A 27895-nucleotide genomic window follows, 5' to 3' on the forward strand; every position below is an offset into this window, starting at 1 on the left:
TCAACATTTTTTATCAATGCATTATAGTATTATTTCTTAAAATTTGCAGTGATGTGTAATGATATCAATATAACGTTTTATTTCATATTTCATGTACATATTTGAAGACTGAAAATCCAAGCCTATTCAGCGGAGAAAGATCAAGGGATTTTTTAAGAAAATTGACAGCATTAGGTCCAAGAGTAGTCGGAAGTAAAGCAAATGAAATAGATGCTCCCGAATTGTTAGAACGAGAATTACAAAAAATTAAAAATAATTCTCAGTCACAGACTATAGATATTGAGGTGAAAATTGTCAACACTGTTTTTAAAAAAAATATAAATGAACATACAATTAGCATTTCTGGTACGATTTTAGCGCCAAAAAGGAAGCGGATCCTATCAATTGGATGAAGACTATGTTTACACAAACATATATAACAACATTCAAAATGTCATTGCTTTGTTACGGGGTAGTAGTGGGAAACATAGTATTCTCTTCAATTGTCATTATGATTCAGTCCCTACCAGCAGAGGTCTGCCTATTTATTTATCTCTATCATACTACGCAGGAATGTCAAAGTACAATTATTCTTAAAATTTAAATTTCAGGTGCATCAGACGATGGCATTTCTTGCGCAGTAATGATAGAACTACTGCGAGTGCTTTCAACATTCCCAGTGAAATTAACTCATAGCATCATCTTTCTCTTCAACGGCGCCGAAGAATCTTCTTTACACGTACTTTTTCCTAATATTCAAACTTATCCATAATCATTCGATCAACTTTTGTAAACTTGTTTCACTTTTAGGGATCACACTTGTTTTTGAATCACACATGGGCGAAAAATTCACGCATAGTACTCAATTTAGAATCTGCCGGAACCGGAGGCAGAGTTGTATTATTTCAATCGGGACCTGAGAACGCTTGGTTGTTCAGAGTATGTAGAATTCTGTTTGTTATATAAAAGTTGTTCATACGTATATTATTATAAAAAAAATCTTTTCAGTATTTTGCGCGCCTTGCACCGTATCCACATTCTCAAGTAGTTGGTGAAGAATTGTTTCAAAATGATTTCATTCCATCTGATACAGATTTTAGAATATTTCGCGACTTTGGAAACATGCCTGGTATAATTTTTACACTTCGATTGTATTATGTTTTATCAAATTTGCGTGACAAAAAAATAAATCACATTTTTAAAAAATAGGACTAGACTTTGCTTTTCTACGAAACGCTTATTTATACCATACCAAATATGATATCGAAGAATACATACCGGCTGGAAGTCATCAACATCTTGGCGACATCTTACTTGCGATTATCAAAGAATTAGGACACGCTCCAGAACTTGATGATATGGAGGTGTTTATAAAATATAAAACAATTTAATGACATCAAAGGTGAAAATTTTTATTTAATTTTAGCTGTAATTTTAGGGGAATGCTGCTGGTCAAATGGTATATTATGATTATCTCGGATGGTTCATGGTATACTACTCGTTCGAAGCTTTTATAGCAATTAATATCATAACGGCACTACTTGGGGTTCTGAGCATCGTCATTTACATTGGAAGACTTTTAAATTGTACACAATCAAAAGTTTCAGATTTTTTAATATATTTATTTTATTTATTACGCTATCAAAAAGTATTGCTACCAGTGGCGACTCGTCCTAATGGGCTGCCGGGCTGCAGTCCCTCCTATAAAATTCTAAGATATATGTTTAATAATACATTTAATATTTTATTTATTAATGATATTTTTTTTATTAGTTGGATGGACGAACTATTGGGGCCTTCGACAGAGTAAATATTACTTACAATATCACCCATATCCAAAAGGGTGATATTGTAAGTAATGTTGACCGTTTCGAAGACCCCACTAACTTTTATGGTGACAGATGAATTAAAATGTTGCTGTACTGGCTGTAAAGTGTTACAGCGCCGCGCTGAACGCTGCGCAGCCCGGAGTTTCGGAACGAGAAAGAGAAAGAGCTATTTGCAACTGCAGATAGCTCTTTCTCTTTCACTCACTCTGCCGTTTTGGGCTGGACAGTCGGCAGCCTTCGCCTGTTAAACGACATTCATCTGTCAGTTTGTTTAAGATTTCGCGCGCTTGATCTTACATTTGATTAGTTGAATCGCACGATCACAGCTTTATTCGTTTTCGTTACTCTTAATTGGTTGTGTACGAGCCCTCATCAAATCTTCGGTGAGTCGTTTTCATTTTGATAACAGCAAACTTTTTTCAAATCTGTTTAACTTTTTCTCGTAATTTTTATTTAAATATATTAAGATTTTTTTTCTTTTAAAAATGGAACAACAAAAGAATTCAGTAAAATATTTACAAAATTTGCACTTTTCGCGACTAGAACTTACCGAAAAAGTCGCTATAAAAGCATTACGCTGCCTCACTCCCAATTTAATTATTTCACAGCCTGCAACTAGTAGATCTTTTAGTTACTCGCGAAAATTTAATCCAGACATTTAAAAAAAATACAATTGGTTAACGAGATGTACAGAAAAAAACGCGTTATTTTGTTATCCGTGTCTTTTGTTTGGAGGCGAGTCGCCAGGCGAAGCATCTTGGACGAAAACAGGAGTTATTGACTTAAAACATTTAAACGATAAATTTAAAAACACGAGGGAAGTGTCGAACACTTAAAAAATGTGTGTAATCTCACGATTTTGGTAAGCTTGTCGGCGGGAAATAGATAAGCATAACGAAAACGTCAAAAAAAATCGGGATGTTTTATTTAAAATTATTGATTGCGTTAAATTTTGCGGTAAATTTGAAATGCCAATGAGGGGACACGATGAAACAGATAATTCAAAAAATCCAGGAGGTTTTCGGGGGCTTCTAGAATATTCACAAAATTTCGACGATTCTTTAAAAAAATATTTTCAAACTTCTTCGGTTTTTAAAGGGACATCAAAAAATATTCAAAATTAAGTTTTAGATTGTATTTTGAACGTGTGTAGGGAACAAATAAGTGCTGAAATAAAAAAAGCAACTTATCTAGCTGTTATGGCAGATGAAACAACCGATGTATCGATGCATTGTCAACAGGTTAATGTTTTTCGTTACGAATTAGGGGGTTAAGTTTTTGAAAGGTTTTGGGGTTTTTTTTTAATCCGCGTCGGGAAACCAGCAAGAACGAATTTTTTTTAGCAATCTTACTAGAGTACCAGCGTATTTTTCGAAATCTTCATCGCGTTTGGACGCACCCCTTTAATGGGTGGTGAATTTTGCTAGTTTTTTTTTCAATAATACTTAAATCCACATGTAAGTGGTCGTACGCCAAAAATTGTGCTTATTTTGTCCTGTTATGACATGATAGAATAATTGTGGTGACATTTTTTAGACATCTTTTCAGTGCAGCCCCGCCACTAAAAATTATCACGAGCCGCCACTGATTGCTACTTATTTATTACTTTGTGACGTTTTTATGACCTACATACATATATGCAGGGCCGTTGAGAGGAATCTCGGGCCCTCGGGGAAAATTAATTCCGGGCCCTATGGAAAACTAAAAAAAGATCTTATTGATATATTTTTAATTTGGGAAAAATCTATCAGAACTATTAGAAAAACACCTATGTATATGTTGGTTGCTATTTTTTTAAATAATTGAATAAGAAAGTGTGATATAACAGGTACGATTTCACATGAACACAATGAATACTTGGATCGAAAAATAATAAATATTTAGCATGAAATAAATGGTAAACGGACTACTAGTCATATGTGAACCAGTCACAGGACAACCGGTCGCTCTAGATCGGTCACACGTGATTACCCGTCACACTAAAACTGGTCACGAGAAACTGGTCACACCCTAAAACTGGTCACGAGAAAACTGGTCACACCTTAAAATCAGTCACGAGAAAACTGTTTGTCTGATTTTAGGGTGTGACCAGTTTTCTCGTGACCAGTTTTAGTGTGACAGGTGATCATGTGTGACCGATCTAGAGCGACCGGTTGTCCTGTGACCGGTTCACATTTGACTAGTAATCACCGAACCGAAATAAATGGGTCTACCTCACGGGCCCGAAAGTGAAACGCCCGAAAACGCAAATATCGGAAGGCAAAGATCGAAAATCGAAAGATCTTAAGTCGAAAGATAACAAAAGGATCTCTCCCCCCGTCGTACATACTCACTTAATTTGCACGAGCAGGATACAACAGGAACAAGAGGAACAGGCTTTTCCCCCCGTATTCTGCGCGCGCACATTAAACAAGGCTGTATGACAAAAAGAGAGATAATTTCACCGCATGCCACTCATATATATTACATATATATACCATGCACCGTTTTTTTTTCGATCTTTGCCTTCCGATATTTGCGTTTTCGGGCGTTTCACTTTCGTTTCCGTGAGGGAGACCTGAAATAAATAACATACATGTATTTTTATGTAGAATAATATAAAATATCAATATCAGTTAGTTGGATGTCCCGATACGGGGCCTCTCGAGTAGTCCGGACCCTGGAAATTTACCCCGACTACCCCCCCCCCCCTCTCCTCGGCCCTGCATATATGAAATAAATCTATATAATTTGTTGAATTATAATTGAAATTTCTATCAATTTCGATTATTCTAATTTTTATTCAAGGGCCATGGTTACCTCAATGTGGAAAAACATCAAAAAGTAAAAATAACCAATCCAACGTGCCTTTCGAGCGAAATTTTTTCAATACAGATATTAATTCTGTTTCTCGAGATATTACTGACCGAACACATAATGTGTTTAGAGAAAGCGTATCATACAGTGAGTTAAAAAATATGAATATTTGAAAAATTTGATATACAAAACTCCAATTATATTTATCATTAAATTTTTAGATAGCGATATTGTTACAATGCGATTGGGATCAGAAAGTGCAGAAAACTTGGATTATAATGAAAGCACTTCATCTTCTAGTAAATAAAAAATTACCTAAATTATAGCGGTCTCCCTTACGGGCCCGATTGTGAAACGCCCGAAAACGCAAATATCGGAAGGCAAAGATCAAAAATCGAAAGATCTTAAGTCGAAAGATCAAAAAAACGGGTGCATGGTAAACGGTACATACTCACTTAATTTGCGCGAGCAGGATACAACAGGAACAAGAGGAACAGGCTTTTCCTCCCGTATTAATGTGCGCGCGCAGAATACGGGAGGAAAAGCCTGTTCCTCTTGTTCCTGTGGTATCCTGCTCGCGCAAATTAAGTGAGTATGTACCGTTTACCATGCACCCTTTTTTTATCTTTCGACTTAAGATCTTTCGATTTTCGATTTTTGCCTTTCGGGCATTTCACATTGGGGCCCGTGAGGTAGACCCAAATTATAGTAGTATGTCTGTCACTCACCTGTTTAATTTATTCCTCGATCTCCAGAGGCTGTTTTGTGGGAGTTTCTTATAGCCATTGGTGCACGTTTGGCTGCACAATTGGCGACATTTGGCATCGGAGCTGCCGTATCAGCCATCGTAGACGCAGCAGCAACCCTCGCCATGCCATGGTTTGCCAACGTATGGCTCATCTTCCCACTATACTGGTGTCCTTGTCTAGTAGTGTATGCTATCATACCTTGGTTGGTTGACATGTGGAGAGAAAAAAAAGTATGTTAAAAATGAATTACATTTATACCTAAATATAATATAATATATCTTCACGTTAAAAATGCAATACTTTTTTAATAACCAATACACCAAAGAGCAGATGCAGTTTATTAGGTATTACATATACATATGTATATTTACAAATAAATATATTTTTAGAGAAACATGTCACTGAATGCTGTCACCCAAATGAATCTAATAGCAACTCAAATCCCTTGGATAATAATCATATTTGTGATGACTTGCGCTAGTGTAAGATCATCAGTAATATTTATGCTTCCGGTCCTCACTAGTGCAGTTGCCAATATTATAATTCATACTACACCTCTTTATAGAACAGGCAAGTTTACCACCAAAAATTATATACATATTTAATGCTGTATTTATATAATGTTTTATTCTTATTTTAGCCCGACTATGGCTGTGGTTCTATTTATTTATACACATATTTTCATTTTTATACACAATGTACTTCTCGCTACTTGTCTATATGCTATTCATACCAATAATGGGTAGATCTGGTCCGATTAATGGCGATTTATATATCGGAATTGTTACAGTGCTACTATGCTTATACATTTCAAGCTTTGCGGTTTCTATTTCTTTATTATAAAACTATAACGCTTCTTAAATTATCCCTAATAAACACTAAATACCCTAATTTTCAGATTCCACTGATGACTCTTGTAAAGAAACAAGGAATAACTTTCATATTTTTAGTAATTTTCTCAATAGTTATGATAATAATTTCGTTGACCTCATCTGTAGGTCTGCCATATAGGTCTGGTCCTAACAATCCCGCACCTCAGCGTTACTGGGTCATGGTTTGTATATTATATTTCAAATTTAATGATTCAAATTAGTGATATTTCATTAGAAATATGGTTTCAGCACAGCGATAGAATCTACTACAATGAAAATCAAGGAATTCGAGAAGCAAAATCTGGATATTTCATATTTAATTTGGATAGGAATGCTCCACGCACTGTACCAAACTTCAAAATGCCCCTTGAGTCGCTGAGAAATGACTGTGAAGAGGAAATGTACTGTGGATTGCCACTCTATTTAACCAGATTAGGACTACTTGGGTACAACATTCAAACCATTATATAGTTTTTGATTTATTTTTTCAATAAAATTATTCAATGTCAAATTTTTTTAGAGAGAGAAGTAGTTGGATTAAAACTCATCAACCAAATCAACCAATAAAAACTGAACTACTATTAAAAAGTCGTTGCGAAATGGATACAGATGATTCAATGTGTACACTGGAATTCGATTTAAAAGGTTTTTTTTTCGATAATGCCTATTAAATTAAATTAGTGGTGCTTCCTCGTGACAAATTCCAATACTTTCTGCTTATATTTAGAAAAAAAATTAGTTGATTCTTAATGCCTAGGTACTTAAGTAATGGGATTTGGTTTGGTATTCATATTTAGATCAAATCAAATTATCTCACAAAAAATAGTCATCCTATTATATAAAATATTGAAACTCGTTCTTTAAATATTTAGTTGTTGATTGAACTTATTGTTTAATGTTTACCAGTGATTTAAATTAGCGTCGCATTTTGTTAAATAAAGGTCCCGATCGTATGACATTGACATTTGCACCAAGAGATGATGCTGAACTAGTTAAATGGAGCTTAGAAACGCCAGTACAACAGTCTGGAGAGTGGAAAAAAAGACCAACATACTTCTTGCATATAGTAAGTGGTGAAATCACGGGTGACTTTCCACTAGAACTCACATTTAAAGTAAGCGATTTTTTGACTTAATATTTCAACATTGACGCTAATTGAAGATTCACTATTAAAAAAGGTTAATTTGAATTAGGTCTCACCTGAGCAAAAGGATGGAAGTCCTATTATAGACATAGGATTGGCTGGAAACCATGCACACCACGAAGAGAACCGAACAAGTGAATTTCAAGAGTTCATAGACAGTTTTCCAGATTGGACTACGGTTACTGGTTGGATAAGTGCTTACAGGTCTTACGTATTTTGAACTGTTTCAAAATTACTCACCAGACACGTCTATGCCGCAAAAATGATGAATATAATTCCACTTAAATAAATTTATTATTTTATGGATGTAAAGATAAAAAATAATAAATTGTTCCGTTGATTAATGCATTTATTGCATTTGAACTTTGCTCATAAACTGAAATAATACAATATGTACGTTATAAGAATTTAATTAAAAAATTTATTACTACAATTTTTAATTATTTTACTATACAATAATTTAAAATATATTATTAACTAATTGATGAAAGGATTAAATAACTAGTTTTAGATATCCTGACTAAGTAAAAAAGTAATATTTTACATACATACATATGTCCATACATTCTCGTACATTTATTATACAGTATAAGTATGCAGGGCTATAGAATCCGTTAAAAAAAAACTGACTCTTGAAAAACATGCTCTATTCGTTACTTACATATACATACATACAATAAGTTATAAAACATTGTTTTTAAAAGACAGAAATCAGTCAAAATCTCGAGGTCGAATTTTCGAATGATCACAAAACTTCATCTATTGTCACTTCATACATATATAAAGTAAAAAAGGAGTCGAAAGTTATTCGATTTTTAAAACCTCAACTCCTCTGCCAAATATATCTCGACTCTGTGACTACAATTCCGACTCTAACTCCATAACTTACATACATATATGGAAACGTGTGTATATTATATGTGCGTATAATATATTACTAATTATATTTATTTTAATTGTTTTTTTCTAAATTAAAGTTACAACTACATATTTTAATATCAATATAGATATATGTATATTTATTTTATTTTATTTATACATATGTACATACATATATACCAGAAAGCCTAACAATGCGCCTTCCTAGCCAATTAGCCATATATGTATGTATATACACACATAGAGACTGGGAACAACAATAAGTTCCCCGAACCCATGAATAATGCGAAACAAAATTGATCCCATTAACAACCTAATAATATTGCATTATCATTGTATGAATAATTGAAAGATTTATTGTAGAGCTTGGTAAATAAACGTCTAAAACAAAGATAATGAAATTGGCCCCATAAAAGATGATGTGTATAGTATTTTACCAGTTTGAAGTTAGACACTATGGAATAAGGTTCAATGTACAATTTAAGGTATCAACTTTTTTATACTTATTTTTAATAAATTTATTTACTATACATACAATACCAGAAAATTTCAATAATAAACTTTATATGAATACGATAACCCAAATATTGTAACATATTTAATTATTATATGCACAAATAATAAAATGACCATTTTCATTTAGAAAATTGAAACGATGACAATGGATTCAGAAGAATTTCCAAAATCCGAGAAAATCACTACTATGTACAATATGGAGTCCAAAAACTTTGACCACAATAAAAAATTTAGGAAAAGAAAACGCGATCGACATTCCGTATCGTGGCTATGGCCTTTGATATTCTTAGCTGGAGGATGTCTTCTGTATTACATTATACATATTATAGACTACGAGCTCCCTATTGCTATTTCTGCAGATGAAGCAGTAAGTATAGAAAAATTATCATTATTTCAATTAAAAAGTATTGAAGTTATAAATTCAACAAAAATATTGCCTTGTATTACATATTTTGTGGAAAACAAAATTGATTATTTAACTACAATGAAAACTACAAGATTATTTAAAAAAAAAGTAGTAGGTAATCATTTTCAAAGTTCCAAAATTTCCATTGTCATATCGATAAATTTTATATTGACTATAGTAAAACTTTATAATTAATGATTACTCGCTTGAATAAAAAACTTAACCACTATTCCGAGAAATAAAATTTAGTGGAATGACCGATAGTGAATTATACAATAAAAATACCCTAGTAAATTACATGCTCAAAACAAAACAAAACCATTCGTTTTATTGACTATGTTATAAATGAGTCAATCTTATCAAGAATCATGTTTGGTTAAGATTATAATTTTACATGCAAATCTTCAGATTGAACATCCAGGAACATTCAGTGGTGAACGATCACGAGAAAGTTTGAGAATGTTAACAAACCTAGGACCTAGAGTGGTCGGAGACATAGCGAATGAGGTGTATGCTCCAGCTATTATAGAAAATGAAGTTTTGGAGGCTCAATCCAATGCTCACTCGTCACAATCCATCCTCATGAAGGTTAAAAATATTAAAAATAATACTAATTTTTTTAATATTCGATAATTTGAATACAATTACAATAAACTACTTCATATGCATTACAGCGGCAAAAAGGAAGCGGAGCCTATTTCTTAGGATTTAAACCTGGATTTACCAACATTTATAATGATGTTCAAAACGTTTTGGTTATGCTGGAAGGAAGTGAAGGAGAACACTCAATTTTAGTCAACTGTCACTACGATTCGCTTCCAGAAACTGATGGTTTGTATTTGATTGCGAAACTACAAAGTAGATTTTTTGATCATTTTTAACAAAGGAATTTTATAAATCTAGGTGCATCAGATGATGTTTTAACGTGCGCTATTATGATGGAGTTAATTCGAGTATTGTCAAAGCTTCCAGTACGCCTAAAACACAATGTGGTCTTCCTTTTCAATGGTGCAGAAGAAACACCCCTAGAAGTAAGAATTAGAAAACAGTACATATGTGTATTAAATTTTATAATCATATTAAATTCTTAGTTACATTCTATTATTTAGGGCTCTCACCTATTTCTTCAAGACGAATGGGCTAATAAATCACGCATAGTATTGAATCTTGAAGCTGCTGGACAAGGTGGGAGAGCTCTCCTATTCCAATCGGGTCCAAAAAACTCTTGGTTATTTGATGTAATACAAAAAAAAAATATATATATATATACATGCTATAGCTCATTATACGATTTAACATGGAATGATACAATATACATATATTTTCAGTACTACTATCAATATGCACCTCACCAACATGGTCAAATTTTTATCGAAGAATTATTTCAAAGTGGTTTCATTCCATCGGATACAGATTTTAGAATATTTAGAGATTTCGGAAATATGCCTGGTAATTATATCTGATTCAAAATTATTTCAATAATTTTACATATTAAACTTATGTATATTCAATAATTCAATTTGAAGGTATGGATTTTGCATTTGGAAGATACGGACAAATATACCACACAAAATATGACATTGAAGCTTACATACCAGCTGAGAGTCATCAGTATCTCGGAGACAATATCCTTGCTCTTCTTCGACAACTGGGATATGCACCGGAATTGAATAACTTGCCAGTATGTATGCCGTTCTTATTGAGTTACATAAACTTTAAATCAAATAATAAAAATTTTAATTACTTTCATAGGCACATTCTGAAGGTGTCATGGTTTATTATGATTATCTTGGTTGGTTCATGATTGCATATTCAGTGGAAGGTGGTATAGCCCTCAACGTCATTGGAATTATTTTAGCCATCTTCAGTATAGTTATTTTCATTGGACGTCTACTAGATTGTAAATCGAAAATAAATAAACTTTTAATTTTATTTTATTTTTAATTGCGACTAATAACAAATTCTCTAATAGGGTCATGGATGCCTAAGAGCATGGGGATTGTTGGTGAAATGTTTGATAAAGTTATGTGTTGTGAACGAAATTTTGAAGAAACTTACTCGTATGGAACTGGCGAAATTAGAAGTGCAGCTTCTATGCAAACTGCTAAATGCGGTATGTTTTTGCTCAAAATTTTTGATTATCCTTATTAAATCGTTATAATTCTATTTTTATTTGTGTAAAGGTGACGATTCTTATAATGATGTCATCGAAGATATCAAAACGGATTTGAAAAATGAAGCAAAATATGGAAATTCGAATCATCATATGGAATCTTTGGGTACACACAATTTGAATTTCTTGTAATGTCAAACATTTATAATTTAAATTTCGTAAACTAATTGATGTATTTACAATTAGGAGAGGTACTTTTGGAATTTGCAATAGCTGTTGGTGCCCGAATTTTGGGTTATCTGGTGGGAATCGGCCTAACTGCTGTTTTTGCTGCCATCATAGACTCGGCAGCAGACCTAGCGATGCCTTGGTACTCCAACATCTGGCTGATTTTCCCACTATACTGGTGTCCAGCTTTAGTCGCCTGCGCGCTCGTAGTATATCTCGTAGACCTGTGGAGAGAAAAAAAGGTTCAAACATAATTTGACAACATAGTCTAGTTGCATTACTACATTGTTTGATGACTGAATAAATCAATGTTTATATTCAACAGAGAAATATTTCACTCTCAACGACCGCTCAATTGAACTTAGTGGCAATGCAAGTGCCCTGGATTTTAGCGTTGTTGGTACTAACATGTGCAGGAGTCAGATCTGCTTCGGTATTTGTTTTCCCAGTATACTCCGGCGCCATAGTGAACATTTTGATACACATTACTCCTTTATACAAAACCGGTATGTATTTCATGTAAATTTGAACTTAAGCTAATCACCAAATAATAATAATACGAAACAATTAAATTTCAGTTCATGCATGGGTATGGGTACATTTAATACTTCACATACCTTCATTGGTACTCACTATGTATACGACACTCCTGGTATATGTAATGCTCGTACCGATTGCCGCTCGTTCCGGAGTCATCAATGGCGATTTATATATGGGGGTCGTGACTGCATTTGCTACCTTCTACGTCATCAGCTTTGCGGTAGCTTTACTTCCTATTTTATATATCTACAATATAACAGTAAATTGTAATACTTTTTAACATGATAATTGAACAGATTCCACTAATGAGCCTCGTCAGAAAACAATTCATAGTATTGATACTATTAATATTGTTCTCAATAGTGATGATCATAATTGCTTTGTCTTCATCGGTAGGTTTCCCTTATTCAAATGGACCAACTAATCCAGCGCCACAACGATATTGGATCATGGTAAATAATTACCCTAGTGTAAAATATGTATTTATTTTATACTATATATATGGTACATTAAAAATATATTTGTTTAGCATTCAGAGCGTGAATATTATAATGAATTGGGAGCACTTAGAAATCGTGAAACTGGTTATTTCATTCTGAATCAAGATCGTAATAGTCCACGTACAGTTCCGCTCAAAACACGATCATTGCGATCTTTAGCACCAGATTGTGAAACGGAATTATACTGTGGATTACCCTTTTACATGACGAGAATGATACCTTTGAGGTAACTTTTATATTTGGCATACTCAGTTGTTAAAAACACAAATACAACGCAGATTTTTATTTGTGAAATTTTAGCGCGGACAGTAGCTGGGTGCCAGCTCCTCCACCATATATACCTTTTCCGACAGAATTACAAATTTCAGGACGTTGTGCGAATTCAATAAACTCAATATGTAATATGGATTTCTCACTTAAAGGTAACTTGAATTATACACATATAAATAAATATAAATTTTACTTTTAATTAATTCATATTATTCATTAAAGGTCCTGATAGAATGACGGTGACGTTATCTCCTCGTGAAGGTGCCACATTAGTGGCTTGGAGTATACCAACTGCAATAAAAATCACTGGTGAATGGAAAGGAAGACCGTTTTATTATTTACATATTACAAGAGCTGATATGAAGGGCGACTATCAATTGCGACTGACGTTTAATGTAAGTTTAACGAGAAATCATAATATATTTACGTGTACAGTTTTCATGACAATGGTGTAAATAATATATAAATATATGTAAATAATGGTGTAAATAATATGACAATAATATCTGCAATCATTTTTTTTAATTATAAGGTTACAACTGAGCAGAAAGAAGGTAGACCAATACTAGATATTGGTCTGGCAGGAAATCATGCACACCATGTAAAAGATAGAACGAAAGAGTTCCAAGATTTCATAGACAGTTTCCCAGATTGGACGATGGTCGCGGGATGGATTAGTGCTTATAAGTTATATATATTTTGATACATCTAAAAATGAGTAATTTAATTCTTTAGTGCACCTTAAGACGATCATTTTTGTATTCATATTTAGATTAGTATATTTTTTTATATTTATGATTATGTACACTCAAATAAAAATATCTATGTTTAATTACATTATTATTAATCTACAAATAAGTATTGTATGTCAAATATAATTATTATGTGAATAATGTAATCTAACATATTGATTAAATAAATATTTCTTTAATAAATTTTGATTTTTTACTTGCTATTACTACTGCTTCCATTTGCATATCAGTCCTCAAACATCGTAATTCTAAACAATTCAATTGCATTTTCAAAATATATCACTGAACACGTCTAAACTTCCACATAAAAAAACTTCAAAAGCATATATGAAAATACGTCTTAAGATTCCTCAAATATTATTTTATTGTTATATGGATGTTCAGATTAAAACAATAAATTAATTTATTGATAAATGCATTTATTGCATATAACCCTTGCTCCCAGCATAAATGGAAATCGAAAATTTAAATTTAAAATTTGAGAATCAAAAATTTAAAATTATAATAATATACATATGTATGTGTGTATGTATCTTCTTCTTTCCTCGGTGGTGTATCTACCTCATAGCAAAGTCATGCAAAGCATGAGAGCCCAGTTTAACAGGGGATCCAAATTTATATGTGTATATATACATTAGTACACTCAATATAATTTAACATGACTAGTCATACACTTGTACGTATATCATATTATTTTGCTTCACCTTTATTTTACGACCCATAAATGTAAAAATATCCAAGGAACTATTTGGACTTGTATAATTAAATCGAGAAAGATGTATTTTTAAAATCGATGGATAAGTTTAATTTATTTTTTTGTGGAATTGTTATATTAATAGTCCAATGTAAATATGTGTAGGAATATAGCACAACTTGTGCTATTACGAATCAAAACCAGTGATCTCATACATTTCACACCAACTATCATCGCTCCTGTACAAACATGCATAACTCAAGGGCAACGTCCCCTTTGACCATTCCAGAGGAAAGAGTTCATCGCTCGATCGTAAAACGAACGAAACCCAACAGTGATGTCATCAGGAAACTGTAACACGTGTCCTGAAAGACGTTTACACGTGGCACACGACCGCATTCATTCTTGCGCTGACCCCATAGCTATAAAACACGCGCCCCGAAAACAGATCAACACACGTGTCCCGAAAACACGTGCCTCGAAAACAGGTCAATACACGGATAAAACACGTATTCTGGAAACGAAGACAAAGGATCTGCACACGGCACGCTTCAAGCCAGAACGTATATAAAGCTAAGCACCAGCTCCAGACACCAGAGTGAACCTCTGGAGCTCAACCAGCTCACTTCTCCGAAGCTCAACCTCTTCGTACATACAATTACCATTGTAACAATTGAACAAAAATAAACGATTCTCTTACAAACACAAACGGTGACGGTGACCGGTTAAACCGGGACACGGTCAACACACCTGTCCCGCGTACTAAATATGCAGCAACAAACAATTTGAATTATTTCATCTCTTATTTTTAAAATCAGGTTGCAAATGGGAGCCCAAAATTCCTAGCTACGCCACTGTCTTTCCTGTAATACAAATTCAATTCAAAATACAATGTTTGCTTGAGTCATGTTCAAACCAACATGACTCAAGCAAAAGACACATTAAAAAGTTAATTTGAATCCACGAAAAGTGCACTGCATATAACTTATGCATTTTATATTGCTAACAATAAATATATGAATATCTTACTTTAGAAACCCTCTTTAAATGGAATTTAAGTATAACAAATTTGAAAACAATCTACACATACGGTCTATGGAACATTTTAACCAACCTTTTGAAGTCAATCAGTTTATTGATGATAGTAATCAGGAAAATGCTAATGAAGGGAAATGTTTCTCGAAAAACCAATAATTATATAAATTTTTGTTAAAAGCAACTTGAAGAGGAATCGAGAAAATTTACAATCAGTAAACTTTGGTTGGATATTTCCACCCAGTTGCTGCCTCCTAGCCAAAAAATTCTGATTTACATATGTATATACATATTATACATAGTATCTGCTACCTCAGTATTATATGTAAATATTATAATTCTTCATATTATTAGATACATCTATTATATTTGCTCTGTTCTAAATATTTCAAAATTCGGCTTTTCTGAAATGTCTCATTGATTTTTACCTCATTTTCTCTGTAGAACACATTATACTTATATATAAAAATAAATTATTTGATTTACGAACAACTTTTAAGGAACGTTTTATTCATCAAAAAGAAATTACGAAATAAAGATAATGAAATTGGCCTATAAAAGACAATATAAAGTCTTATTACAACGAAATTTCGCACAGTGAAATATGCTTCATTTAGGTGTGATCCCCGAAGCTTTAAGTATGTAACATATTGATACTGTTTTAAAAATCGTAAGTAAAAAAAATATATGTAATTAAGGTATTTACATTAATGGCGATTATCAATTAAATATTGTGCACTTTAAATATGCACATTAAAATAACGTTTCAAAATAATTACATATCTTCATTACGTATACCACAATTAATACCATTTTCAATTCTGTTATTTCATGTAGAAAACTAAAATGATAACACTCGATTCGGAAGATTTGCCCAGCGCCGAAAACGCCAATACTGTTAAAATTAAATCGATTAATCACACAAGAATAAATAGGAAAAGAAAACATAATCGCCATTCAATACATTGGTTATGGCCTTTACTTTTACTGGCCCTTGGATGTCTCATCTATTATTGCGTTCATCTTATTGACTATGTCCTTCCAAGAGTAATTTCAGCTGACGAAGCTGTGAGTATAACTTATCTTATTATTACATACATAACTTGATAAATTTTTCAATATTCTAAAAACATTCCATTGATATTGTAAACTTTATATATACTACAATAAAATTTTACAATGCATGATTGTACTACATATTTCCAAATATGTAGTATTTTTCCAAAAATTGTATGTTTAATTATGGTATTCGTAATCGATGGCATAACTGCAATAAACATATATTACACTATAAATTACACACCAAATGGCCATAAACAACTATATTTTACAACTACAAATATTTAGTGATGACATCAATTGAATTCAAGGAAAACATTCTATGACTTGTAACAATATATAACTTTTAGATTGAAAATCCAGGACTATTCAGTGGTGAACGATCGCAAGAAAGTTTGAAAAAGTTAACAAAACTAGGACCTAGAGTGGTCGGAGATATAGCTAATGAGGAATATGCTCCAGCTTTTATAGAGAATGAAATTTTGGAAGCTCAAACCAATGCTCACTCATCACAATCCATCCTCGTGAAGGTACGGAGTTGAAATTACCACAATTTAGGCACAGCATTAATAATATTTTATGGACGTATGTACATATTGCAGCGGCAAAAAGGAAGTGGTGCATACTATTTGGGATTCAAACCAGGGTTTACAAACATTTATAACAACGTTCAAAATATACTCGTCATGCTTGAAGGAAGTCAGGGAGAACATAGTATTTTAATCAACTGTCATTACGATACAGTTCCGCAGAGTGAAGGTTTGTATACTAATTTAAAATTGATTGTCAAATTTGCCACAATTTATGTCAAACTTATTTTTAAAATAGGTGGAACTGATGACGCTTTACCATGTGCTATTATGATTGAATTGATTCGGGCATTATCGGTATTGCCAACACGTTTAGAACACAACGTACTCTTTTTATTTAATGGTGCAGAAGAAACACCTTTACAAGTAATCGCAATCAAAATGTTAAAATTATACTAATCGCCAAGCAACAAATATTATACATTAATTATTGACCTCACGTTTTAGGGTTCTCACTTATTCTTTCAAGACGAATGGGCCGTTAAATCACGCGTGTTTCTGAATCTCGAAGGTGCTGGCCAGGGCGGGAGAGCTCTACTCTTTCAATCTGGCCCCAAAAACTCTTGGCTGTTTAATGTAATACAAGAAAAAAATACAAATACACAACAACTAACATAACTCAGTGATTAGCGTATAATGCCATCAACTGGGGGTCATGGGTTCAATATCTAGACTCCAGGTCGATCGTTTCCTATCAGAGTTTGCCAAATGATCTGATTTCACTGTTTAAACAGTTCCAAACAAATTGGCAACTTTTTAGGTCCTCTTTTTCCACCATTATTTAAAATTAAAAATAATATTGTTATAAATTTATATAAAGTACATATGTAGAAATTTGGCCATAGGTGTCGCCTTGTGACAAATCCCGTAATGGTACTTTGGTAAATAATTAAAAATTAAAAATTAAATTCAATCAGCAATGATTAATTGTTTAATTTCAGTACTACTACCAACATGCGCCTCATCAGCATGGTCAAATATTCATCGAAGAATTGTTTCAAAGTGGTTTTATTCCGTCGGATTCAGATTTCAGAATATTTAGAGATTTTGGAAAAATACCTGGTAATTATGTATAACATATTAATGTAACATAAATCAATTTTAACATATCAAATTCAGTACTCGACATGTAATCAATTTTGAAGGTATGGATTTTGCATTTGGAAGAAATGGACAAGTGTACCATACAAAGTATGACAAAGCAGATTATATACCTATGGGAAGTCATCAGCACCTTGGGGATAATATTCTAGGCCTTATTAAAAGCTTGGGATTTGCACCAGAGCTAAATGATTTGCCGGTATATATTCCATTTATATTCAACATTTTATAGTTCACATATTTAATCACATAGGGTGACATTGCAATAACCAAATACGATTCCCCGAAATCGAACATTTTTATATACATAATCAAGCAGGTCCACCGAGAAGGGGCGGAAGCAGGAGTTAAAGTTCCAGGGCCCGGACTACTTGTGGGGCCCTGTGTTGGGACGTTCGACTGATCGATATTTATATTTTATATTATTCTACATAAAAATACATATCTTTAATGCTAAATATTTATTATTTTTCGATCCGCGAATTCTTTGTGTCCATTTGAAATCGTTGTACCTGTTATATCGATTCTGTGATTATTGCTCACAAAATACTCCACAAAAACGCCCAAAAGTCACTAAAATCTCTATAACGGAACATCTGGCAACGAAAACTCGAGTGCCAAATATTCCGTATTCGCGATTTTCATCGCAAAAATTGTCTTTTGGGAGATCGCAATGTGCGTAATAATCCAATTACCGTTATATTCTTATTCGATTATTTAAAAAAAATAGCATTTAACATATATTTAGGTATTTTCCTAAGTTCTGATAGATTTTTCGCATATTAAAAATGGGTCTACCTCACGGGCACGAATGTGAAATGCCGGAAAAAGCAAATATCGGAAGGCAAAGATCGAAAATCGAAAGATCTTAAGTCGAAAGATCATTCGATTTTCGATCTTTGCCTTCTGATATTTGCGTTTTCGGGCGTTTCACATTCGGGCTCATCACAGAGACCGATTAAAAATATATCTATAAGTTTTTTTTTGGTTTATCATTATTTTTCCGTGGCCTGGGATTCCTCTCGGCGGCCCTGTAATCGATTATATGTATATCGAGGTCTATTATTGGAGTGCATATTATATTACATGTACATGAACTATTCTCTATATCAAACTATTTTTGTCATGTACAATGTACAAGTTCTTCTGTTAATACAGCGAATTTCGACAAAATACAGTTAACCGAATCAAAATTTTATTTTATTTTATAATTATTTTAAAATTATCTTAGGAAAACACTGATGGTGAGATAGTATATTACGATTACCTTGGTTGGTTTATGATATTCTACTCAGTAGAAGGTGGTATAGCCCTCAATGTCATCGGGATTATCATATCCATCTTCGGTATTGTCATGTGCATTGGACGTCTACTAGACTGTAAATATAAAATTATTATTATTATTCATTTTATTACATAATTGTGAATAATTATAAATAAATATCAGGGTCATGGATGCCGAAAAGTATGGGAATTATCGGGAAAATATTCAATAAAATGATGTGCTGTAAACGAAAAAGTGACGAAGATGCATTTCGTGAAAACCAAGTTGTTGAAGATATCAAAGACGACTTGAAGAGTGATGCAAAATATGGACAACGTAGTCATCATATAGAATCTTTAGGTAAGTATAAATGCAATAAATTTATTAAATATATATATTAATAAACAAATGAAGATCAATTGACGGGCTGAAAACCAGACTGGTACAAGTGACATTTTTAAAAAAATCTGCTTTAAGTGCTAAAATAATAGATTTTTTTAAAAATGTCACTTGTACCAGTCTGGTTTTCAGCCCGTCAATTAACACTCTTCCTAAATAGTAGAATTAAAATATTATGTTATATTTAATATTGAAAGACAATAAATTTTTATAGGAGCAGTACTTTTAGAATTTTTCATTGCGGTTGGTGCTCGTTTTTTGGGTTTTGTGGTAGCAATTTTAATAACTGCTGCCGTAGCAGCAATAATCGACTCGGCAGCAGAACTGGCTATGCCTTGGTATTCCAACGTCTGGCTAATTTTCCCACTCTATTGGTGTCCAGCTATAATCATCAACGCATTCATTGTATATCTTGTAGACTTGTGGCGGGAAAAAAAAGTAAAGTCACACATTAAAAATCACAATCACTTGTTCTATTTTAAAATCCAACTAATATTAAAGAATTATTATATAAATTCAATAGAGAAATATTTCACCATCTACAACTGCCCAATTGAACATAGCGGCAATGCAAGTGCCCTGGATTTTAGCACTGTTGATACTCACATGTGCAGGAGTCAGATCTGCTTCGGTATTTATTTTCCCAGTATACTCCGGCGCTATAGTGAACATCTTAATACACATTACTCCTCTATACAAAACCGGTGTGTATCAAATGTATGCATTCAAATTTGTATCAACGAAATCACCTCATTTTAAATTTAAAAAATTAATATTTCAGTTCACAAGTGGTTGTGGGTATACTTAATACTTCACATACCTTCGATGGTGTTCACCATGTATATAACACTTCTCGTATATGTAATGCTTGTACCAATCGCTGCTCGTTCTGGAGTCATCAACGGAGATTTATACATAGGGGTTGTAACTGCCATTGCCACCTTCTACGTTACCAGCTTTGCGGTAGTTTGACTTCTTATTTTATCTATCTACAATAAAAAAAATGTAAATCGTTATACTTATTAACATGACAATTAAACAGATCCCATTGATGAGCCTCGTTAGAAAGCAATTCATAGCACTGATATTATTGACGTTATTCTCAATAGTGATGATCATAATTGCTCTGTCATCTTCAGTCGGTTTTCCTTATACAAAAGGACCAACTGATCCAGCACCACAACGATATTGGATTATGGTAATTGACCTTAATGTAAAATATATATGCATGTTAATTATATACAAATTAAACATAAATCTATTTAGCATTCAGAGCGGGAATATTATAATGCATCGGGAGCACTTAGAAATCGTGAGACTGGTTATTTCATTCTTAATTTGGATCGAAACAGTCCTCGTACAGTTCCACTCAAAACGCGAACACTGAGATCTTTGGAACCGGATTGTGAAACAGAACTATACTGTGGATTACCCTTCTATATGTCTAGGATGATACCATTGAGGTATATTATTTGTATATACTGATCTGTAAATAATGTATGAACATCATAAAACTTTGTTTTAAAATTTCAGCGCTGACAGTAGTTGGGTACCTGCTCCGGCACCATACCAACCATTTCCAACAGAATTGCGACTTTTCGGACGATGTCTATTTTCGACGGACTCGACATGTAACATGGAGTTTACACTCAAAGGTTATTAAAATGTTGTTACTAATATTATAACAAATATACAATTTTAATAGAAATAGACACACATGTATCAAACAAAATAAAATTTATGAATAAAAACAGGTCCTGATCGAATGACCGTAACATTTTCTCCTCGTGAAGGCGCCTCATTATTTGATTGGAATATACCAACTGCGATAAAAACTACCGGGGAATGGAAAGGAAGACCATTTTATTATCTACACATTGTAAGAGGTGAAATTAGGGGTGATTATCAATTACGGCTGACTTTCAATGTGAGTTCATTTATAAATATCGCTATCATACCTTACATATATTTTAAAATAAATACCCAAGATTGTTTTAAAAAAATTTATTCTACTCAATTAACATCTTAACTTGACAAGGTAACACCTGAACAAAAAGGAGGTGAACCAATATTGGACATTGGACTAGCTGGAAATCACGCACATCACGAGAAAGACAGGACTGAAGAGTTCCAAAATTTCATAGACAGTTTTCCTGACTGGACAATGGTGACAGGATGGATAAGTTCATATAAATTATTCGTATTTTAATTTTTAAAAAATGTCTAACGATATTTAAATATAAATATGGAAATCAAAATAAAATATATCTTTGTAAATTAAATTTTAAACACTTAATTTGCAAAATTTGAAATATGTATACATACATACATACATATTACTCCCGAGCAATTAAGAATGTTTTGATATCAAATAAATTTTATATGCGCAGATTGTATGCTTTGAAATACAATTACAATTATATAAAGTTTAAATAACTTAAATAAAGACTATAAATAAATATAATTATGGAATTTTCTGTGTATCAAATATCAAGTAGTATACAATTATTCACACATGATTTATCAAATAAAATATTCTCTCATAAACGTTAATTACATAATTGATAAATACACATTTCACTTTCATCATACAGATATGTATGTTTATCAAATATAACTACTAAGTGAAAACGTCATATTTCCCAGATAAAAATTCCCAGAATAACTATTTAGTATAATGCAATTCACAATTCAAATATATTTATATTATTGCTGATATTAAATCACATTATGATAAATTATAAGAATTTTTTTTTATTATTCTAGTAAAAATATATAGTATATATTTATAAGCAGCCTATATAAAATCACATATTTTTATTGATAACAATAAAAAAATTATCAAAATATGAAAAGACATCGAAAATTATTATATACAAATATCAAATCATATTTTAAGATCTTTGGCAGTAGTAAAAATTCAAATCAAAAGTTTACAAAGTTAATAATCACATAAATTAGGAATTTTATAAAAAGTTGTCATTTATCTAATTAATTTATTAAATATTCTAGATAAAAATTTTCTATCATAACAAAAATTTTTTTTGACTATCAACCTTATTTAGATTATATAAAATTAGGTGACTTTGAGTCTAGTACTCCGAAGCAGTTGTAATTCACCATAAACTATGTAGTTCTCAGATAATATTGGCACGTAAAAGGATCTGAAAAGTTTATTTGATTTACTGGAATCTAAAAAGGGTAATACTTTAACTATTGTCCAATTTTCCACATCGTCGGCATAACTCGGCTCTAATGGACCCGGATCACCAATCGTAGAATCAACAAAATAATGACAATTGCCAATCTCAATATAAGACTTCGGCTCCTCCCTGTTCATGTCATTGAAATGATCTGGAGCCAACATGGTAGCTAAAGTATTACAGAAAATAAATCAAATTATATCCAATGAAATTTACTATTAATTCACTATTGAACTGTCATATTACCATTGTCACCATCTCCATAGTAAGCAGGTAATATACCATCAAAGGCAGACTTAACGAAACCAATCCTGTAACGACTGTCAGGAAACAGAAAACTAGATGGAAATCGATGCCATTCTTTCCCATAACAAACATTGATATTTCCAACTAAAGATACTTCTTCTTCAGCAAGGCCGCGTAATATGTCCATCGGTGCATGATAGTATTGATAAAGTCCAATATTTCGAGACACACCTAAAATGATGGATAACATAAATAACAAATATAATTATCTAAATAATATACATAATTAAAAAAAATAAAAAATTACCTAAAAGTGTTGAGACAACCATGAAAAATAGCATAATAAACCGCGTATGTGATACATAATGATTGCCAGGTGATTTTTTATCAATAATTATATCCACAGCTTTATTTAGTTTTGGAGTGATTTTGCTTATGATGGAATCTAATGTAGGTTTTACTCTAAACACCAGTTTTTGAAGACAATCAACACTAATAGCTCCGCATAAACAAATCATGGGATAAATCGGAAACAAAAATCTGAAACATTATTAAAATTTCATTTCGGTTGATAAATAAAACAGAGCAACAAATAAAATCACGTTTTTTTTCTTACTGGAACAGGGACTAATCAATTTAAACTAAGTTGGACCCACTAAATTCGAATATGAAAATGATTTTTGTTGGTTTCTCATTGTTTATTAGAGATTTTTTTTAAGGGTTTAAAAAAAATGCGAAATTTTTACAGATTTTTTGCTTTTTCAGTCTTTAACCCAAAATCTAGTATGTGGTGAGTTTTTATTAGTATAATCTGCGGTAATTTTTTTTGTTACTCAGTGTAATTAATTTGACATATTTTTCACAAATTTACCTTTCTTCTTTGTGCGGTTGTAACATAAAAACAGCGAGCCAGGAATATAAAGGCATTAAACTTAGCCAGTATGGTTGGCAAAATTTAACTCGTGGCTTCACATTAGGTATATATTCACAAGCCCACAGTAGCAATGGACATATAAGAGCCAATATCTAAAATCATATACCACATAAAACATTACAAATTTACATTCAATTCAAAAAATTATTTCTGTCAAACATAAGTATTATAATTACCCAAACGATGTTATAATTCAAAAATCCATTCACAAAATAGAACGTCCAAGGTTCCGTTCCATATAAATCAGGTCCGTGATCGGTCAAAACATTATATTTCACCAAATTCCATGGGGCAATCACCAAATGACCGTAGTATTCAGAATCAATATAAACCATCGGACCCAAAATGAACAGGAGACTTATTCCACACCATTGAATAAAAAGCATAGGTTGTTTACGCTTGAACACAAGATCAATAGCGATCGGAAGACCGAGAAGTCCAGCAAAAGGCCATCCTAAAATATCCAGAAAATTTATTTCGGTCATATAACATAATTTAATATTAAATAAACAAATCTAAAAACTATCACCTATCAATGCACTGAGAGCTGTAAAAATAATAGCAAGGGGATAGTTGTGTTTCCACCATGCAGCGAGAGCTAAAGATGTCAACGTGCAGCACCAAGCACTCGGTAACATAGCAGCACCGGCTATAAATCCACCGGCACTGGTCAAAGAAAAAGCTAGCCACATCCTACCTATGTGTACTCCGAATTCTTGACAGACAGATCTGATACATAACATATACAATTTTAAAGACATTCAATGTACAAACAGTAACAAGAATGAACAATTGATTGATTCTACACTAACTTATAGAAGAAAAGATCTCCAGTGGCTGCGGCGAGTGCAAGTAGACAGCGTGTTAAATACAAAAGAGCAGGTGGAGCCGTAGAAGTAATAGTGGCGACGACGGCACTCGGTCCTCCAACAAGCCACAGTGAAGTGTAAGAACGTAATGCTGCTGCTGCACTGTACTCCCAAGTTTGCAGACCCCATCCGTATACTAAAAATAACAATACAAATTATAAATTTCGTACAAAAAATGCGCACATAAAGATATAATATTTACCCAAGTAATGAATTGGTTCCCAATAATTGAAAACTTCATCGCAATCGGAAATATGGCACCAAACTGCTGAACAAAACCGAGCCGATACCAAGGCTCTGAAAGCTGCTGCACTTCCAGGAAATGTTATGCCTCGTGAATTGGTCGGGGCATTTGTAACTATAACTTCCCTAGAGAATGATCAATGAACACATTGCAATCACTGTAGCTTGTATTACCGTCGAAAAATAAAATTCTTAATCATAATTAATACATACTAGTGCTTCCAATCCCGAAAGGTTTCTTCAGCACCGGGATTGCGGTGCTAAGAATTTTCGATTTCGGGATCCCGGTGCTGGCACCGGGAAATTAAATGTTTTAGCAAAAACATGTTAAATTGCATATTTTCATATTTCAAAAATGTTCAACTACATTTTGCAAACTCTCCCGATATTTCGCGCAAAAAATACTCGCACATTGTTTTGAGAGTTTGGCTATCATTGCAGTTGAGCACAAAATCTGCGAGACAATTCAGGCCGTCCATACAATTTCGTGGAAACAGCAAGCCGGCGTCGATGTGGCTCAGAGCAAACAAATGGACTATGACTGTCATTTTTCATTCCACCATTGTTCATTATATAATGTTGTTTTAAGTTTTTTCCTTATTATTTTTGTAAAAATAATGGTTTTTAAAGAAATTTCTACCAGCACCGTAGTCCCAGTATTCAGACTAGTTTCAGCACCGGGATTCACGGTACCAGATAAAACCGGGATCCCGGGATTGGAAGCCTTAATACATACATATGTATGTATGTATATGGAGGTACAGGTACTTAATTTCTCATTTAAAACATCAATGAATGCAAAGAAAAATTAAAGTAATGCCAAATTTTCGTCTTTTTTTAGTTTAGTTTCATATTTAAGAATACTGAAAAATATTTGAATGGGCTATTTTCAAAATTAGGCTTTATATACTCGTACATATGTACGTATCTTCTTCGCTTGAGTAAAAAAATTTAAGTACACGATATATTCTCCACAGACCTCTTTAGTCCTTTAGCTTTACTTTATATATTACGAATTTCCTTTATAAGTTATGAATTTCCAATATACAATTTTATTTATTTTCATAATTTTTTGGGGGATTTACCACACACCCAGAGAAATAACACTCAAACTCGGAGCCCAGATACGAATAGCTAAAGCCCGGATACAAATAGCTAAAGCCCCAATACGAATAGCTAAAGCCTGGATACGAATAGCTAAAGCCCGAAGACTCTGGGTCAAAACAATAGGGGCAGTAACCCTACTGGGGTATCATTTACCCTCACTACGCCACTGCTACCATTATCCATATAATTTACTGCAAACATGCGCTTGACCCAACTTTTTGCACAATATATATACATACATATATATTTTACACAAAACGTTTGAAATTTATCATAGAAAAATATGTATATATAGTTAGTAAAATGATACATAGTACGTCTAACCTCTCAATGAAATAGTTTATATTGAAAGTGTTTGACTTGAATTTGTCGAGCGGTGTTTATAGAATTATTTGTACTTGTACCTGTTAGGAATGACATCAGGAGCCTTTAGGCGGGGGCGAGCGCGGCCTGCGCGCCTCCGCCACTGGCCGCCCCCCATTTCCCCCAATACTATTTTCTATATAATATCAGTCTCAATCCAATCTAATCACACGTCACTTATTACCGACAATCACTAAGCCACTCCCTGTGTCTAGTTACTCGGTTAATCAGTTACTCTGTTACTCAGTTACTCAGTTACTCAGTTACTCAGTTACTCGGTTACTCAGTTACCCCGTTACCCAGTTATGCAGTAACTCAGTTAACTACTAGACTACTACTCGGCATTAACCCACCGCCAACCAAGCACCTCTCAAGCCTATAGACTTGCGACGACAACTAAACGTCAATTGACAATGTAGCCATCACTATCATACTAAAAACATTGATCATTTACATACAGTAAATGGGAATTTTTGGTTTGGAATACATTATTTATTGCCTAAAATGTACTCACGATGATAGTTTAAAGATCATCACAAACGCATTAATACATCATTTTGTGTACGATTCTATGCATTCTTATACTTATACTTCTATGGATACAATGGAATGTCGTATGCTGCATTTACACGAGGCCAATATTGATTTGGCTTAGCGTAGCATTAATCCAAAATAAACTTTTACGTAAATGACAAACAGAACAAAGTAGATATGTATATATGTGTGTTCAAATGTTGACAGAAGACAGTGGCGTAGCTAGGAATTTTGGGCTCCCATGCAACCTGATTTTAAAAATAAGAGATGAAATAATTCAAATTGTTTGTTGATGCATATTTAGTACGCGGAACAGGTGTGTTGACCGTGTCCCAGTTTAACCGGTCACCGTTTGTGTTTGTAAGAGAATCGTTTATTTTTGTTCAATTGTTACAATGGTTATTGTATTATGGAGGATGAACGAATGAGACGACTGGCATGTTAATGCACGTGTTTATTATATGACAGCTGAAGACAGAGTGAGTAGCAGCTCTCCGAACCCAGCCGGGTTGGTCCCCACTCGCAGGAAGGCAACCAAACTCGACCATGTCGTATAAGCGAGCCGCCACATCACTCCCCCCCCAGCATCAGCGATACCAAAATTACAAAGAAACAAATTTTACAAAAGAAAAAAATTATTGTTACACAAAGAGAAAAAATTATTACGTGGGGAGAAAAAAA

The 27895-nt window shown here is 33.0% G+C and overlaps 3 protein-coding genes and 1 long non-coding RNA gene across 7 annotated transcripts in view; 2 read left to right on the forward strand and 2 right to left on the reverse strand.

The window, feature by feature from the left end:
- LOC143912967 (protein IMPACT-like) overlaps positions 1–7592 on the reverse strand; it is a 12913-nt gene extending 5321 nt beyond the window's left edge. Inside the window, exons 1-2 of the mRNA XM_077432443.1 lie at positions 7426–7592; positions 5333–5551 (exon numbers count right to left, since the gene is read on the reverse strand). The gene's annotated coding sequence lies outside the window, so the exon portion shown is untranslated. The remainder of the gene's footprint in view (positions 1–5332; positions 5552–7425) is intronic.
- Positions 1–21764, forward strand: part of LOC143912654 (uncharacterized) — a 22461-nt gene extending 697 nt beyond the window's left edge. Inside the window, exons 2-55 of the mRNA XM_077431950.1 lie at positions 108–284; positions 358–514; positions 591–718; positions 790–918; positions 988–1108; positions 1189–1343; positions 1418–1565; positions 4596–4751; positions 4826–4903; positions 5360–5583; positions 5743–5923; positions 5994–6175; positions 6252–6407; positions 6475–6671; positions 6746–6870; positions 7167–7339; positions 7419–7554; positions 8612–8617; positions 8678–8733; positions 8892–9131; positions 9579–9758; positions 9845–10001; positions 10074–10201; positions 10280–10408; positions 10499–10619; positions 10697–10851; positions 10923–11070; positions 11143–11283; positions 11354–11449; positions 11530–11753; positions 11837–12017; positions 12090–12271; positions 12348–12503; positions 12581–12777; positions 12852–12973; positions 13044–13216; positions 13354–13482; positions 16140–16370; positions 16712–16891; positions 16964–17120; positions 17190–17317; positions 17399–17527; positions 17893–18013; positions 18097–18251; positions 19284–19431; positions 19500–19676; positions 19930–20153; positions 20239–20419; positions 20497–20678; positions 20758–20913; positions 20982–21178; positions 21249–21370; positions 21470–21646; positions 21754–21764. Of these exons, the coding sequence (XP_077288076.1) occupies positions 108–284; positions 358–514; positions 591–718; positions 790–918; positions 988–1108; positions 1189–1343; positions 1418–1565; positions 4596–4751; positions 4826–4903; positions 5360–5583; positions 5743–5923; positions 5994–6175; positions 6252–6407; positions 6475–6671; positions 6746–6870; positions 7167–7339; positions 7419–7554; positions 8612–8617; positions 8678–8733; positions 8892–9131; positions 9579–9758; positions 9845–10001; positions 10074–10201; positions 10280–10408; positions 10499–10619; positions 10697–10851; positions 10923–11070; positions 11143–11283; positions 11354–11449; positions 11530–11753; positions 11837–12017; positions 12090–12271; positions 12348–12503; positions 12581–12777; positions 12852–12973; positions 13044–13216; positions 13354–13482; positions 16140–16370; positions 16712–16891; positions 16964–17120; positions 17190–17317; positions 17399–17527; positions 17893–18013; positions 18097–18251; positions 19284–19431; positions 19500–19676; positions 19930–20153; positions 20239–20419; positions 20497–20678; positions 20758–20913; positions 20982–21178; positions 21249–21370; positions 21470–21646; positions 21754–21764 (8220 nt within the window). The remainder of the gene's footprint in view (positions 1–107; positions 285–357; positions 515–590; positions 719–789; positions 919–987; positions 1109–1188; positions 1344–1417; positions 1566–4595; positions 4752–4825; positions 4904–5359; positions 5584–5742; positions 5924–5993; positions 6176–6251; positions 6408–6474; positions 6672–6745; positions 6871–7166; positions 7340–7418; positions 7555–8611; positions 8618–8677; positions 8734–8891; positions 9132–9578; positions 9759–9844; positions 10002–10073; positions 10202–10279; positions 10409–10498; positions 10620–10696; positions 10852–10922; positions 11071–11142; positions 11284–11353; positions 11450–11529; positions 11754–11836; positions 12018–12089; positions 12272–12347; positions 12504–12580; positions 12778–12851; positions 12974–13043; positions 13217–13353; positions 13483–16139; positions 16371–16711; positions 16892–16963; positions 17121–17189; positions 17318–17398; positions 17528–17892; positions 18014–18096; positions 18252–19283; positions 19432–19499; positions 19677–19929; positions 20154–20238; positions 20420–20496; positions 20679–20757; positions 20914–20981; positions 21179–21248; positions 21371–21469; positions 21647–21753) is intronic.
- LOC143912973 (uncharacterized) overlaps positions 1–27895 on the forward strand; it is a 131947-nt gene that overhangs the window by 22720 nt on the left and 81332 nt on the right. The gene's annotated exons all lie outside the window — the stretch shown is intronic.
- Positions 21711–27115, reverse strand: Alg9 (alpha-1,2-mannosyltransferase Alg9). Of its 2 annotated transcripts, XM_077432435.1 has the most exons (10): positions 26722–27115; positions 25170–25336; positions 24911–25103; positions 24628–24827; positions 24275–24552; positions 24036–24190; positions 23472–23704; positions 23165–23395; positions 22924–23087; positions 21711–21872 (listed from the first exon to the last, which is right to left on the reverse strand). In XM_077432435.1, the coding sequence occupies exons 1-10, from the start codon at positions 26796–26798 to the stop codon at positions 21819–21821; spliced, it is 1752 nt and encodes a 583-aa protein (XP_077288561.1). In that variant the 5' UTR covers positions 26799–27115; the 3' UTR covers positions 21711–21818. The 2 variants fall into 2 exon arrangements, with proteins under 2 accessions (XP_077288561.1, XP_077288560.1); XM_077432434.1 differs by lacking the exon at positions 21711–21872 and having other exon boundaries at positions 22702–23087; positions 26722–27095.

Source organism: Arctopsyche grandis, chromosome 6, assembly GCF_051622035.1.
Source record: "Arctopsyche grandis isolate Sample6627 chromosome 6, ASM5162203v2, whole genome shotgun sequence".
NCBI classification, from domain to species: Eukaryota; Metazoa; Arthropoda; class Insecta; order Trichoptera; family Hydropsychidae; genus Arctopsyche; species Arctopsyche grandis.

Excerpts from the sequence above, each read along its gene's own strand:
- Alg9 (XM_077432434.1), bottom strand. The coding sequence starts at position 26,798 with ATGGGGGGCGGCCAGTGGCGGAGGCGCGCAGGCCGCGCTCGCCCCCGC. Across the intron at positions 25,104-25,169 it reads GGAACCAATTCATTACTTGG|TATACGGATGGGGTCTGCAA; the intron begins GTAAATATTATA and ends TGTTATTTTTAG. Across the intron at positions 23,396-23,471 it reads GGTTGTCTCAACACTTTTAG|GTGTGTCTCGAAATATTGGA; the intron begins GTAATTTTTTAT and ends CCATCATTTTAG.